Source organism: Beta vulgaris, chromosome 3 (genome assembly GCF_026745355.1).
Source record: "Beta vulgaris subsp. vulgaris cultivar EL10 chromosome 3, EL10.2, whole genome shotgun sequence".
Lineage (NCBI taxonomy): Eukaryota > Viridiplantae > Streptophyta > Magnoliopsida > Caryophyllales > Amaranthaceae > Beta > Beta vulgaris.
Genome location: NC_079204.1, coordinates 9,146,421 through 9,162,430, shown reverse-complemented (window position 1 = coordinate 9,162,430; position 16,010 = coordinate 9,146,421). Strand labels below are relative to the sequence as shown.

At 38.7% G+C, this 16,010-nt stretch overlaps 1 protein-coding gene across 1 annotated transcript; it reads left to right on the top strand.

The window, feature by feature from the left end:
• Window positions 1-3,653: 3,653 nt before the first annotated feature.
• LOC104906474 (protein ENDOSPERM DEFECTIVE 1) lies at window positions 3,654-7,888 on the top strand. Its single transcript, XM_010695231.4, has 6 exons — window positions 3,654-4,720; window positions 5,606-5,725; window positions 6,206-6,322; window positions 6,409-6,498; window positions 6,680-6,787; window positions 7,087-7,888. The coding sequence occupies exons 1-6, from the start codon at window positions 3,833-3,835 to the stop codon at window positions 7,153-7,155; spliced, it is 1,392 nt and encodes a 463-aa protein (XP_010693533.2). The 5' UTR covers window positions 3,654-3,832; the 3' UTR covers window positions 7,156-7,888.
• Window positions 7,889-16,010: the final 8,122 nt, after the last annotated feature.

Sequence of the window (16,010 nt, the reverse complement as noted above, 5' to 3'; positions counted from 1 at the left end):
CTAGCCAAAAAAACATGTCTAATGTTCGAATTGTATCCTTGCTTATGCCCAAAAAAACTAGAATTACGTTTTAAAAAATAAGACATACATCGAGTGCATAAATTACTAGTATAATAATAAACTATGATAAATTGGACTCTAGTGGTTTTATATGTCGATTAAATTACTAACTAGACAAAGATTTTTTCTTTCCTAAACATATGTTTTACACAAATTTAGCTTTTCACGCTTTTCAATAAACATATTTACTCAATTATTTTCAATTTCACTTTTGAAAATTTTATGAATTGTTTTCTTATATGGAAATACATAATAAGATGATTCCAATAAAAATTTTGCCTGGTTATTTTTTTCTAATGTTTTGGTGAATATATGTGGTAAGATACATTTTATTTTGTAAAGGTAAGACGAAATAGATTTTAGAAGACCCTCCTTGCGAGGGGAACTCCTAAAATATCATTTACAAGGATGGGATGGAGAGCAGAATTAGAATCATGTACAATATGGAATTCAGAATGAACTAAATGATCAACATTTGCCACCCAATCAACTGTTTTGTTGGCTTTACGATATATATGTTGAATTTGATAAGACAAGAATTGGAGAAAAGCTTCAATGTCGTCTATGATGAATTAAATTTGCCATAGAGGATGCCAAATATTCTTAACCACATTGATGACCAGTAGATTGTCACCTTTCAATGTGGATGTATTGTATTCCGTTTTCTAGAGGTAAGAATAAACCTTTGTGGAAAGTCGTTGCTTTGGCGACAAAATACAGTCGATGTGCCTAGATTATAGGATGTGCGTGAATAAGTTGACCAAGATTATTACGAATAATGACTCTATCTGTCGCGGAATTTAATGAGACAGAGCCATCAAAATTGAGCTTGAAGGAGAATGGTGGTTGAAGCTTGGTGCAACGTGGAAGAGTGATGCGTAGATGAGGAAAACGAAGAACCTGCAATTTGACATGAATCAAACTTAGTACGAATGCTCCATTCCTTATGTAGGGTTAGCTTTATGAAGAACTCTATATTTATTAAAAGAAGCGTTATTAGAATAATAAGTTTTAGTCAAGATTTTTTTTTTTCCTGTTTTGAAGTGATTAAACAACATTTAGAATGAAGGTTTGGACATGATTGTAATTTAACCAGGTTTTAGTTTCATGAAGATTCCTAAGAGCTCTAGAAACAGTATAATTGTTGAAAAGATGCAACGTTTTCAGTGTGCGACTGACAAGGGGCACGAGTTAATAGGAATTATTTTTCTTTTATGTACTGAAAATAGTTAGCTAAAATTTGTCTCATATGTTTACCGGAGTGTTTTGTTTTTCAGCTTCGTAAGATGTGAAAAAATCATTTTCTAGTTTCTAACACTTGTTTAACAGCTAACTAATTACATTTTTCTTCTCGGAAAATAGTTCTACCTAGTAAAAAACTTGAACGTGTAACTTTAAATGTCAAATGATCGAATTTTGCTAGCGACGTTGTATGAGGATGGTTTTTGTTTGTGTCTAGCCTTTTCACTCCTAGTTTCAAGTGCCTATTAAAAACCACATTTTCTTGTAGTTATTAAAATGATCGAATTGAAGTTAAGGCATCATTATGTATGAGAACCAAAAGATATGTGAAATACAGGTCGGGGTTTGTATTGATTTATATTAACAAACTATTGGAGTTTATAGAGCAATACATTTTATAAAGAGCTGTATATTTTTCTTGTACAGTACCTAATAACTTAACCCAGTTACTTTATCCCTCGAGCTAAACTTCTTCCTACCACATGATTGTTTAAAATTTTGAGTAATAAAGTTCCAAACGGGTACCTGAAGCTATGCAATACTTGACCTTTTTTCTACAAATTGTATAAGTAGAAAATAAGAATTTTAATGTATACATCTAAGTTATGTTCAAGTGTACATGTATTATATACTAACATGTCAATGGTTGCTTCAGAGTTCATTGACAAATTGTTACTCTTATACTACAAGACACTCACGCTCTTTGGGAATAATCTTGTTGTGTTTGACTCACTCATGTTTACCTTGAGACTAACCATTATGCATATTAAATATTGCATATTGTTGTAATTGTATAGCCACTTAATTATTTCATTTTTGACCATAAAAGATGTTCCCTCGAATAAAAATAAGATTTTATTTTATACTATCATAACATAAAATGATGAATTAGAAGTAGAGGTGATCATGGGCCGGGCCGGGCCGGGCCTAAATTCGGGCCTAATTTTTGTGTCCAAAGCCCGCTATTTCGAGCCGGGCTTAGCGGGCTTTTGCGGGCCAAAACGGGCCGGGCCAAAAAATAGACTAAAAAATCGTTTTTAGCTTGCCCAAAGCCCGTCCAAAAACAAAAAAAAAAAAACGACCCGGCCTGGCCCGCGGGCCAAAAAATTCTGCCCAAAAACGGGCCGGGCCAAAATGATCACCTCTAATTAGAAGTGTATGAACTTAAGGTGCTTTATAATTATTATTTTTTATCGAAAAGGTACTTTAATAATAAACACCATAATTGTGATAATGAAAAAAATAATGATCTCACTAAGGGCCTGTTCTCCCCACCTTATTTTCAGTTCAGTTCAGTTCAGTTCAGCTCCAATAAGTTCAGTTCAGTTCAGCTCCAATAAGTTCAGTTCAGTTCATTTCAGTTCAGCTCCATTCTTTTATAATTATTTTGTTAAATATTATTATTATGTTGGTATAATTTATTTTACTAATTACTCTTATTATTATTATTATTATCATTATTATTATTATTATTATTATTATTATTATTATGATTATTATTATTAATTTAATATATATCATTACTATTAAGTATTATTATTATTATTATTGTTGTTGTTGTTGTTGTTTCTATATATTATTTTGTTTATTATAGCTTTACTCATTATTATTACTATTATTATTAGGAGGAACATGATTTAGGTCAAAGCACAAATAAACCCACTTTTTTTAGCCAATAAACCAATCAAATCGCGTCAAGACGGTTTATGATGTAATTTTTGCGGTCCAACCCAATCATTATTTTTATTACTAAATATTTTTATATTATTAAATCTAATTATAAAAATAGTAATATTAATTTACTTCTTAGATATTATTGTTATTATATATCATCATCAAGTATTAATATATTAATACAAATAATATAAATAATTATTATTAATTATCATTATATCATTAATTATTATTATTATTAATTTATGATTATTAATATAATATATTTATAACTATCATTTAAAAATATCCAAAATACTATTATTATTATTCATTATTATTACTTATCTTTATAATTATTATTTAATATTCATATTATTCTTTTTTAAAATATTATTTATATATTTATTACATTCAGTTTATTTCAATTCAATTCAATTCAGTTCAGTTCAGTTCAGTTCAGCTCAGCTCTGATAAGTTCAGTTCAGTTCAGTTCAGCTCCAATAAGTTCAGTTCAGTTCAGTTCAGCTGTTTTATGCCGAAGAGAACAGACCATAACTTATAATAATCAAACTAAAATAATACTAATTCATTTGGCCCCTTCACATTAAAATAGTATAATCCTCCACCAACAAAACAAAATAATAATTCTAGTACCCCCTTTACCCCCCCTAGTTTTCAGTAGACCGTTGAACCTCTTGCTAACGGCTAGTTTTCTCTACTTCATCTCTTTCTACTTTCAACGTCACAACCTCTCTCCTGCCTTCCACACTCTCCCCCAATCTACCTTCAAACTAGATCAATTTTCCTTTTGTTGATTTCTAGGGTTCCTCCAATTGAATCGTTTCCCCCAATTTTCCCCCCAAAACTCCTCAAAATGAGCCCAACAATGGCGTCGGAAAACCCTAAACCCCAATCATCATCAGAAATTTCAACTCCAATGCCGACAAATCCCCTAAATCCTCGACGATCTCGACCTAGGGTTCGTGAAGTGAGCTCAAGATTCATGTCGCCGGTGCCAAAATCTCCGATGATCCCTAAACAAATTCCGTCAACACCGGCGGAATCTCACCTCCCTAAAAATCAGTCTCTCCGACGATCCAACACCGATTTTCGAGCTCCACATTCGCGTTACGCTGATGAAAATCGGCCCGATTCCTTGAACCGGAGCTCCTTTAGTCCGGTGAGAACCTCCTCCAAACCCCGGGCTGCTATTAAGCTTTTTAAGGAAGGTTCTAGAACCGACACTCCGGTGCCTGCTCCGGTGGGTCCCAGACTTATCCGACAACGGAGTTGGGACACGGCCGCCTCGAAGTTGCTTCAAGCCAATGGGATGAATAATGATGCTAATGATGCTAATTATAATGATGATGATGATGGTGATGGTGATGGTGAGTCAGTGAAATCAGAGCCTGTTGATAATAACAATTGTGGTGGTAGAGTTTCGACGCCGTGTTCTAGGTCAATGGAGTTTACATTTTCCAATCATGAACAACAACAACAGATGAGTGTATTGCATTCTATTAAGGGTGGTAGTATGAACAAGGTGGCGCGTAGTCTTCACCTTCCGCCGATGCCTCCTCCTGGATTAGCGAACTCGAGGCCTCATACGATGGAGGGGAAGAAGGTGGTGATGAGGAAGGGTGGCTCAAACCATCAAGATGATGTACATCGGCTTAAGTTGCTTCATAATCATTATCTTCAATGGAGGTTTGCTAATGCTAAGGCTCAAACATGCTTCAATTCCCAGAAGAAGCAAAGTGAGGTTAGTTCATTGTGATGTGTTATCTGATTTATTATGTTCAATCATTGGGTTGAATTATTTTGTTGATAATTGGTTTAGCATTATTAGTTTGTTTCATTTACTGCTGTTTAAGATTTTTAGTTGTGTGGTGATATTTTAACAAACTATATTTGTGTACCTAGAATTATCATGTCGAAAGCTGCAAAGCAGTAGAAATATACATTTGGTTATATTATACATACACCCGAGTGTATAATAGAGTGTGCTTTTTCCTGGTGAAAGTCACTGAAATGTATTAGTATTTGGTGTTCTCTAGATGGATAAGTTCTATAGATTTCAGAAAGTTAAATCATCTAAGCATTGTGAAAGAAAGATGTCGTGATCAATTCTTTATGGCATTTTCGGAAATTTTTACAAGCTACTACGATTCTATGATTGACCTGAATTAGAGAAGCCTTGTTTGAGTTTATCCTGTACCATTCTACGATTCTATGATGTACCTTTTGAGGGTTTAAGGATTTATCCTGCACAATCAGGCATCATGAAAAGGAAAGCACCAACTGCTAGATACTGGAAACCGAATGATTTGGCGTCAGTAAATTCGGAGCGTTGTTCCTTATCTTTTATGTCTTTTATTAACATTCTTTGAGCACATCTTGAAAATATATAGCCTTGTTTGTTAGGCGGATAAGATGAAAAACGTTTTCCTAGGGGAAACACAAATGTAAATTAGTTAGACATACAAATGATCCAGCATAGTCATAGCTCATCTTAAAGGAAAAACACGTTAATTATTTGTCATCGTGTTTTCAGATGAAATGTGCTGTCAGCTAAATGCTTCTGTAACATTTTCTACACATTCTATGTTTAAGATTAGTGTTGTAATTTCATTTTTGCGTGTTGCAGAGAATGCTTTATTCATTGGGAGTAAAGATATCGGAGCTGCAGGATTCTGTGAAAAGCAAGCGTGTTGATTTTGGACTTCTAAAAGAAGCAAAAACTCTATCTGCAGTTCTTGATGCTCAGGTGAGGCCACTATAAATTGATCCGACCTGCTGTGTAATCAATCTCAAAACTCACAATTTAAGACATGTCGTCACCAACTCATAAACTAAGACCGAGAAGGCGAGAACTTGTGAATCTTGGGAGTGCTTGGATGCAGCACTTTCAGAAATTATTTCATCACCCCAGACCAAATTTAGTTCTTTCTGTATTTGTGAATTCATGAAAATAAGATTCAATCGATTCATTCCATGGTTAAAACAGATAACTTTTGAAATAACACGCACAGTTACCTTTAATTTCCATCCTCTTATCTGATTTTGTACCATTGCATATCCAGTAATTGAACCAACCACACCGTGAATGTACTAGATTGACGAAGAGCTGACCCATGAGGAGCTATAATATCCATATATATCGATGTCATGTCCATGATACGCACTCATATGTTGCAAGTATTCCTAGTTTTGTAAAATAATTAATTAATATTTAATGCATCTTCAGATGCCTTCTTTGGATGAATGGTCTGCTTTGGAAGAAGATTACACGACTTCATTGTTGGAGTTAACGCAAGGTTTGCAGATTATATCATCCCGTCTTCCACTCAATGGTAATGTAAAGGTAAGATATTTGGCAACTTCTTTGCTTTACTCTATCTTGAACTCTCTATATTTCTTTTTTACAAAACGTATGTGGGTGTTTTGTAGATTGATATAAAAGAGATAAATGAAGCGATGAATTCAGCCTTAAAGGTGGCAGAAAGCATCTGTTCGCAAGTGCAAGGCTTTGTGCCCAAGGTGAAGTTCTGTTTGCAGAAAAATAATATATCTTGTAACATGATGTAATCAAATGTTGATCACCGACATTTAAATAATTCATCTTGTATTGTACTTCACAGAGATATAGTCAATACATGAATGGCATATTAGATAAAGTGATTAATCTTAATGCTTGCCTGATATTTTGTTATGTATGCAGGCAGAGCAAGTGGATGTTCTAATTTCTGACTTGGCGAGAGTACACAGTGGAGAAGTTACGGTTGTTCAAGAGTGCGGAGATCTATTGTTGAGAACACATCTATCACAGGTTATTTCACTCCCCACACTAGTTGGATTTACTGAATTGTGGAGTCAGTTCAAGAATTCCTGCCTTTAACTAAGACTTACAACTTTGAAAATAGAAAAAAAAGGCTAGATGGAAAACTTGTTCTCCATTGAACTAAGAAGAGATATTAGTGGTGACTGGTGAGGGGCCAACAGGCCCACACTAAGTGGATCTATTGGAATGCCCCCTCACATATTCGGTGGAGAACGTTTTTCCAACAACTCTTACACTTCACGGAAGTTCAAAACTGACAACTTGAAACCTGTTCTATTGACTTTCAGGTAGAGGAGTGCAGCTTAAGAGGACAAGTCATGCAATTTCAGAAATGCAATCTTACTGGATCTAATTGAAGACCAACCTAATATAGTTCTTCACTAACACACCGGGCTTAGTTCAATAGTTGGCTGTGGAATGCTGCCTTGGCTGACACGCTAGACTCCACAGGACGAGCTGGCTTTTGAATGGTTAAAACAACTTGGCTCACACACCAGAGACCAGACTCTATATTAAGTACAACGGATTGCTGTCGGATTCTCTCACACGACAGACTCTATTGCACTTCAAGCAGGTTACCATCAGATTCACTCGCATGCCAAACTCTATAGTCAGTTCAAGCATGTTGCTGTCCGATTGTTCACATGCCAGACTCCGCAGTCAGTTCTAGTAGATTGCTGTCGGATGGTGACGTTTGTGCACGTGCCAGACTCTATAGTTGGCTGCTGGATGGTGATCTGAACAGTTCTAACTTCCACCTATTGTATGTAATCATTCTTTTGCCGCGTCCAGCCAAATGAGGTTTTCGGAGGGTACACCAAGCCACCAAGAGAGAAAATATGGTGCACGATACTGTACAAGACTTGTAAATATGGTCGCAAAAAATTGCTGTATAAGAAGACTTATTCATAACAAACAGGCCTTGTCAATATGTCCTTATGAGTTGAAACACTATGGCTTATTCATAGAAGACGTATGTCTTTTCCCGCTATGTTATGTACTTTATTGTTAGGCGACAAGATTTGTTCATAAAGTACTTATAGGTTATGTTATTACATACTACTACTTAATATTAGAAATTAACAAGAACTAGATTGTCAATTTTAAAAACACCAACTAGAGTTTCACCAACCATAACAGGTGAACCCACAAAAAAGGAATTGAGAAAGGTGGGAGAGGGGGCAAAGAGAGACTTGTTAAACAGGGTAAAAAGTCAAAAAGTAAGAATTTGAGAAGGCCATGCGCTAAAGTAGTTCTACAGTGCTTTGCTTTGAGCTCTTCCAGCTCACTGCTCCTTCATTTAGACAAAAGACATCTTTGTCGGTTTGGAAACTCGCATCAGTATAACCTTTAACAACCAACTCACTTTCACCTCCATAGACTAAGAACATGCCTTTTCTTCTCAAATACTTAAGGATGCTCTTAGCTGCAATCCAGTGTGTTTCTCCTTGATTGCTTGGAACCTACTACACATGCTCAAGGCATATGCAACATTTGGTCGAGTACTTATCATGACATACATGATAGATCCTATAGCCGAAGCATAAGGTATGCTAGTCATTCGCTTTAACTCATCAGGCTCAGTCGGGAACTGACACGTGCTAAGCGATATGCCATGTGACATGGAAAATGAATCTTCTCTTCGAGTTTTCCATGTTGAACCTTGCAAGAACTTTATCAATATAGGTTTCTTGACTTAGTCCAATCATTCTTCGAGACCTATCTCTATGGATTTTAATTCCCAATATGTGCTCAGTTTCTCCAAGGTCCTTCATGGAGAAGCAACTTTTCAACCATTCTTTGACTAACTCAATCTTGGTATGTCATTTCCCATGAGTAGTATGTCGTCTACATACAAAATCAAGAAGACTAAGATGCTCCCACTAAATTTTTTGTAAACAAAAGATTTTTCTTCGCTTTTGAGGAAGCCAAATTTCTTGATTGCCTCATCAAATCGAAGATTCCAACTTCGAGATGCCTGCTTCAATCCATAAATGGATCTTTTAAGCTTGTTCTAGATCCTCAAAACCCTCAGGTTGTGTCATATGCACATCCTCATTCAAAAACCCATTCAAGAATGCGGTTTTGACATCCATCTGCCAAATTTCGTAATCGTAAAATGCAGCAATCACTAAAAGTATCCGAATCGACTTAAGCATTCCTACGGGGGGAAAGGTATCATCATATTCTATACCATGAATTTGCCTGAATCCTTTTGCGACTAGTCTTGCTTTATAGACGTAGACATTTCCATCTTTATTTGTTTTCAGTTTGAACACCCACTTGCATCCAATAGGGTTAACCCCATCAGGCAAGCCGGCTAGGGTCCAAACTTTATTCTCAAACATGGAGTCTAACTCGGATTTCATGGCCTCAAGCCATTTCTCAGAGTCTGGGCTCGTCAAAGCTTGTTTGTAGGTAGTAGGTTCTGAATTCTCCAAAATCACAATTTCAGAGTTTTCAGTTAGCAGGAAATCAACCAACCTCTTGTTTGAAATCCTTGGTCTACTTGACCTACGCGAGGACTAAGCATCAAGAGAAATGTTTTCTTCAACTTCTTAAAGATCTTCACTTGAATTAGATTCAAGTGGGATCTTAGGATGTTCACGCATTTGAATACGTCATCTCCTGAACTTGACTTTCGTCTTGTTGGGTCGTCTTTGACATGGTGTGAACCACGTCCAGTTGTTGCTCATCTCGAATTTCTTCGAGAATTCTTTTACTCCCACTTGTCTTTCTAGAAACAAATTCCTTTTCAAAAAGATACCATTACAAACAACAAATACTTTGTTCTCTTGACGGTTATAGAAGTAATAACCCTTTGTCTTTTTTTGGGTATCCCACAAAAAAACATTTATCTGATTTGGGTGCAAGTGATAAGAGGCTTTTAGTGTGTCGTTAAGGCACTAAGAACCGCTTTCCAAACAATATTTATAGTCCTAACAAGCAATCACTAAGAGAATAGTAAGGGCAAGTCAAGGGTCGATCCACAGGGAAAATGGGATTGATTAGAGTCTATCTAGTCTAGACTACCTAATTGAAAGGTATTTGGGGTTTGAAAGATGTTTGGTAACAATTAAGACTATCTAACAGCTCGAACAAGCAAATATCACGAGTTTAAATATCAAATAAAAGACACTAGAGTTAAGGTTACTAGTATGAATAAGAACGGATGATGATTGTTAATGCGATTGCGAAGCAACAAAGACGATTATGCAAGGTTTAGTTTCCCTCTAAATTACTTGAGTCCTCTCTCGAATGGTCCTCAAGAGTAATCACTCAATCAATCAACTAAATCCTCTCTCGAATGGTCTTTAGTTAATTGATTAAGCGATTCGATAAGTTTGGAAAACCCCTAATGAAGGATCCCCTTAATTTCCACCAATATCTTGGTATAGAAATTAAGTTGATTCTTGGGGATGATAAAAGAGTTCAAAATCCGGTTTAAGAACGTTTGAAATCAAAATACCAAAGTATAGATGTGATCAATACCTATCCTAAGGTCTCAAAACACCAAGATCAATGCATAATTTTCTCTAAATAATCACAATCACATCAAATCAACATATTTAAACCCTAATTCATACTTTCACCCTAACCCTAGATTATGAAATACTCACTAATCATGGAGTTAAAGCAATTAAACAATGAATCTATGACTAATCTAAGATTAAACATGATTAAGAAATGATTAAACTAATAGAAATCGCAATTATTAAACTAAGAAATGAAGATCTTAAATAATATGAGAACATAAACAACACCAAGAGAATGAAATAAAAACTAAAACTTTGAATTGAATTGAATAAAAAGTACCTTGAATGTAAATCGAATCACAAAACTATGATCTCTAATCTCAATTACCAATGAAAACTCAAGTGTTTTCTCTCTAATAAAAACCCTAAAAAGTTGTGTGAAAGATAGAATAAAGCGTAATCCCCAACTCCTCTCGAAAAGAGGGTTTAATGATCGATTGTTTTTTTCCGGATCGTGAGGTGCGGGCGCACCAAAAGGAGGTGCGGGCGCACCTTGCTCAGGTGCGGGCGCACCAGACTTCAGGTGCGGGCGCACCTGAGTCTTCTGCCTCAGGGTGGAACTCCTTCGTCAAAAGGTGCGGGCGCACCAGATGAAGGTGCGGGCGCACCAGATGAAGGTGCGGGCGCACCAAATGTAAGGTGCGGGCGCACCAATGTAGTCTGTTTTGTGCTCCAGAATTGGTCGATGGTGCGGGCGCACCAGTGGCTTGTGCGGGCGCACCATCGTGTGCGGGGCATACCAAGCGCACCTCAGGCTACCTTTCAGCCTCTAGCTCATCCCTTATGCCATGTCTCGCATTTCTCGACCCCGAAGAGGGCAATACCTGCAATAGAAACACGAACAAACATGGTGAAAGCATATGTGCTAGAAATTCGATCGAAATAGATCGAAAATCTAGCAAAATGTCACTATGACCAAGTATGATCACGTGAATGAAATAGAAGGGAAAAGTGAGGAGAAAGAAGGAAGAAAAGGAGGAAAAGGGAGCTAAAACAAGCCAAAAGAAGGTCATAAAGTGCGTTAGAAACGCACTTATCAAACTCCCCCAAGCTTAGCGTTTTGCTTGTCCTCAAGTAAACCAAGAATGAGAGTGAAGGAGAGAAAAAGAAAAAAAGAATAAAAAGAAAAGGGAAACATGCAACAACCTAACCTATATGCTCTAAATGCAAGGTTACAAACATGACATGCAAGCTAAATGAGTTCATATCAAGATTTAGGAGACCAACCAAACACAAGAGGGAAGATGATTAGGAAGCACAAGAGTGACTCTAAGGTCTCAATCCACCGATCAACCGAGTCTTTTTGAAAGAAAGCTTTCCAAGAATGATTTCTCACTCTTCTCCACTTCCAAGACCCAAGTTTGACTCCTCCCTAGGGATGCTCAACCATAATTGCTCGCCTCTACCATGTTTTGATGACCCTCATCATGACTTGCACAAAATCTCACCCGCCACTACTAAATAGATCAAGTCCAATCTAGAAGTCAAAAGGGGCTTTGTTAAGGTTGTAACGGGGCTAGGTTAGGGGTGTGGATCATATTCTAGGAATGTGGTGCAAAAAGGGTAAGTGGAGTACAAACTAGGGGTAAATACTCCCCAAGCTAGTCCTAACACTATTCTCAATTAAAGAACTCTCACACATATCCTTGAATTTCACTTGTTTCTTTTTCACTTTGTGAACGTTTTCCTTTTTCTCATCAATTTGATCTTTCTTTTTTTTCATTTTCAATAATAAACCAAATCAAACAATAAGAACTTTCTTTTTTCTTTTTTTCTTTTTTTATTATTATTTCCTTTGTCTTTCTTTTTCACAAAATTTTTCAACTTTTACCATCATACAAGCACATTAACTCTCTTTCAACCAAGACTTAATATCAAAACCACTTAACTCAACAAAAACTACACATGTACTCCACTTTGGGGAAAGTTTGGCCATGACTCATTATGTGGGTTAAGCAAAAATAGGATAGAAAGGCTCAGATGGGTTGAGAAGCGAATATTATGCGGGTATTCAAGCTTTTGGCTCTGTAGCTCCTATTACTAGCAAAAGAAACGCCCTAAATCATTCTCCTAGAGGCTCGTCTTATGTAATCTTGGGGAGCTAAAATGCAAGTCACAAGTTAGGCGATCAATGGTGAGGGTTGTGAGTGAGTCTTACGAGGTTCTTGGCCCTCCTTCGGGATTCATCGCACAAGGGGCAAGGCAATCCATTCATCCAACTCGCCTAATTTCAAAGAGACTCTACCAAAAGTTATTGGTTTCAAAAGACGCCTAAAGTCACAACAGGGCTTCCAAAATCATCAAGTCTAATATAAGGAAGGTCTTCCAATCAAGTCATGAACTCTTTAGCCACAAATCATGCATGCAACCAAGCTATCCTAAATGCAGAATTTTTTTTTTTTTTTTATAATATATATATAAATGAGCAAGGCAAAAGGATAAGCAAAAAGAACTACCAAAGCACAGCTGTACATGTGAAGAGAAGTCAGCAGGGGTGAGGATGTCAATACCACAACAGAAACAATCACCAATAACAACCGAAACCAATGAGCCCCTAACTTAACCGTCTACGACCCCGAAACTCCCTAATAAGACATACAAGCAAGTCCCCAAGCTTAACAAAACTCCGCGCTCGGAGTTGCAAAAGGAGGGAGAGGGAGGGGGGTTAGGAAAAGCTCCTAATAGTTCCCACCATCCCCCCCATCGGGAGGGGGGTAAGGGGGGAAATACCCACCAGAGGACCCATCATAGTAGGATGGGTAGTGGGGGTAAGGACGGAATGAAGGCTCCTCAAATGGCCCTTCTCGAGGGTCGAAAGAAGGGGGGTAGTGGGGATGGTTAGGGAAGGGAGGCTCATGTCCGGAGTGGACATTGGCGAGGTGAGTGCGCCAAGCCACCCTAGACACATGGTCCAGGTCGGTGCGGATACCGGCAAGAGTAGCCGTAACCGCATGGTGATTGGCCTCCTGAGAGGCCTGCATCTGTGCTAAGGCTGCCATGACAGAGCCCATGTCGAAGGATTGAGAGGAAGAAGCTTCGGCCACCTCACTCTCAGGAATGCGGTGGTCGGGCCTCGGACCTCTCGGAACGCGGGGATCGATCTCCATAGGCATGGGCTCGGGGATAGCCCGTGGGATGTCATGGCAGGGGGAACCCCAACGGTTTTCGACGTTAGCTGGGAGGTCCCAAACGAAGTCGGGCCCTATATGACAGTAAGGTCGCCCCCCCACAAGCCAGATGCAGTTTTCCTTTTTATAATTGCGCAGAAATTTCATCTGCTGCAAGCTGGCACCATCCAATCTGTTGGACTGGCCAACAGTAGGCATGCTGGCTTCCAAGCGAGCCAAGTCATCGGTCAAGTCAAGGTAAGATGCTAGCCGGGTGACCATGCCTCCACAAAGAATCTCCCCAGTCACCGTTGTACCCCCCCGAATTTCCTGCAGTCGGTTGAGGAGGAGAGCAGCAAAGTTAATGCGGGCTCTATGGTGAGCCCCATCAGTGGCCAACCAGAGAACCAGCAGCTCGTCCTTCCGCAACTGCCCGACTTCCTGTTTAGGAAAGATGGTGTAAACCAACATCCTATGGAAGATGCGGAGAGCAAGGTGGATGATCTCCGACGCTTTGGACGAGTTCGTTCGAAACGAAGTCGTACCGTTGGTGATCTTTGCCCACCACTCTTGCTCATTGTATCCCTGCCAGATGACGCCCAAAGGGGCATCGCAGGGGGTCGAGGGTCCATCCCAAACGCCTCACAGAATTCGTCAAAAGACAGTGCTCTAGCTTGATTAAACATGCGAAATTGAATAGTTAGAGCACCTGTCACATTACTTACGTTCAACGTACTCAAGAACTCGAGAGTGAGTTGATCGTAAGTAGGTTCATGAATATCGAGGAAGTCCGATAACCCGACATTATCTGCCATCTCCCTTATCATCGACTCGATGTTAAGGTAGTTGCAGGTAGTGAGGTCATAGAACTTAGTGGGACGAAACGTGCGCTCAGAAAGTTGTTGGAAAATTTGTTTATGAGCGGCGTTTGGAAACTTTAGAGCATAAAGGGGAGGGGGATGCGAGCTAGACGAAGGTCCTTGTGAAGAAGACCCCGTCTTTGCTCGCTTAGACCTGGATGAGCCTTCACCACCACTTCTTCCCATGGTGAAAAAGAATATTTGTTTGGCAAAAAGGGAAGGAGAAGTGATGATCTGCTGCAAAGACACAACCACAAAGCGGACTCTCTACACAAAGAAACACGCAAAAGAAAAAAAAACAAAAAAAACAAAAAGAAAAATCAAACCACACAAAAGGGAAAACACACAAAAAAAAAAAATAAAAACTAAGCCTAAGATCTACCAGCTAGCCATCCACAATTAGTAGCAACAAAGTTGCTAGCAATCAAGAGTTTCACCACTCAAAGAGACTTTCAAGCCAATTTCGCCAAACCAACCACAATTATGCACATAAAGCAACAACACCTCACAATTTCAGCAATGTAGTTCTCACAAAGTAAGAATATTATGAATTTATCACAAACCACAAAAATTGCATATGTTCACCACATCACCAAACACAAAAATGACAAAAGTTCATGAACAATCAAAAGAAATTAGGAAAAACAAGCATGCAATCTAAAAGAAAACACACTAGAAGTCCAATTTAGTAGATTATTGATGAAAAACAAAGATTAGAAGGGAGTTACCAACATGGAGATGAAAATCCCCAATTTTGAAACCCTAGAAATCGAATCCTTGCAAAACCCCCAATTTTTGTGCTTTGAATGTTGTAGAGAAGATGGTGATGAAGATTTTGGTGAGATTTGCCCTTGAAAGTCGCCGGAAAAGGGTGTAAATCGCCGGATCTAGAGAGGAGGAAGAGAGAGAAAGTGAGTGAGTGTGAGAGAGAGTTTGAAAATATGAGGAAAAGAGGAGAGAGAGGCCCGAAAATAATGTGCCCAGCCGGTTTGGTGCGGGCGCACCTCGACCTGGTGCGGGCGCACCAACCGAAAAAAAATTTTCAAAAAATACAAGCGGTGCGGGCGCACCAACAAGAGGTGCGGGCGCACCTCTCCCTTCTGTTTTTTCCAAAAGATGTCGTAGGCTTTGGTGCGGGCGCACCACGTCGAGGTGCGGGCGCACCAAAGTCTACTGTAATTTGTCAATCAGTCGACAGAAGTGGTGCGGGCGCACCTGTGTGGTGTGCGGGCGCACCGTCTTTTTCGAAAAATTTTTTTAAAAAGGGTGCGGGCGCACATGGACTAGGTGCGGGCGCACCAAAGTCTTCTGTTTTTTCTGAAAATCGTGTGCAAAATTTGGTGCGGGCGCACCAAAGTTTTTTTCGAAAATTTTTCTCATGTGCGGGCGCACATTGAACAGGTGCGGGAGCACCTAACCCGTCTGATTTGTACATATTTCTTCTCCAAAACACTCAATTCACTCAACTTCTCATAAAAATTCAGATGTTCCAATGTACCTCTCATGGCTGACTGATAAATCAAAAGCGTAACTAACAAAGGAAAAATAAAAGAAATGAAGAGAGGAAAGAAGAGAAACGGGTTGCCTCCCGTGTAGCGCTTGTTTTAAGTCATTAGCTTGACTAAAAAGGATACATCCATCATGAGAGTCGCTCAGGTGAGCGAAGAATCAAGCAACCAATGGAGCCAACAGCATGCGAATCATGGTA

Coding starts and splice junctions, on each gene's coding strand:
- LOC104906474 (XM_010695231.4), top strand. CDS start 3,833: ATGAGCCCAACAATGGCGTCGGAAAACCCTAAACCCCAATCATCATCA. Junction 5,726..6,205: donor CTGCAGTTCTTGATGCTCAG/GTGAGGCCACTA, acceptor ATGCATCTTCAG/ATGCCTTCTTTGGATGAATG. Junction 6,499..6,679: donor TGCAAGGCTTTGTGCCCAAG/GTGAAGTTCTGT, acceptor TTATGTATGCAG/GCAGAGCAAGTGGATGTTCT.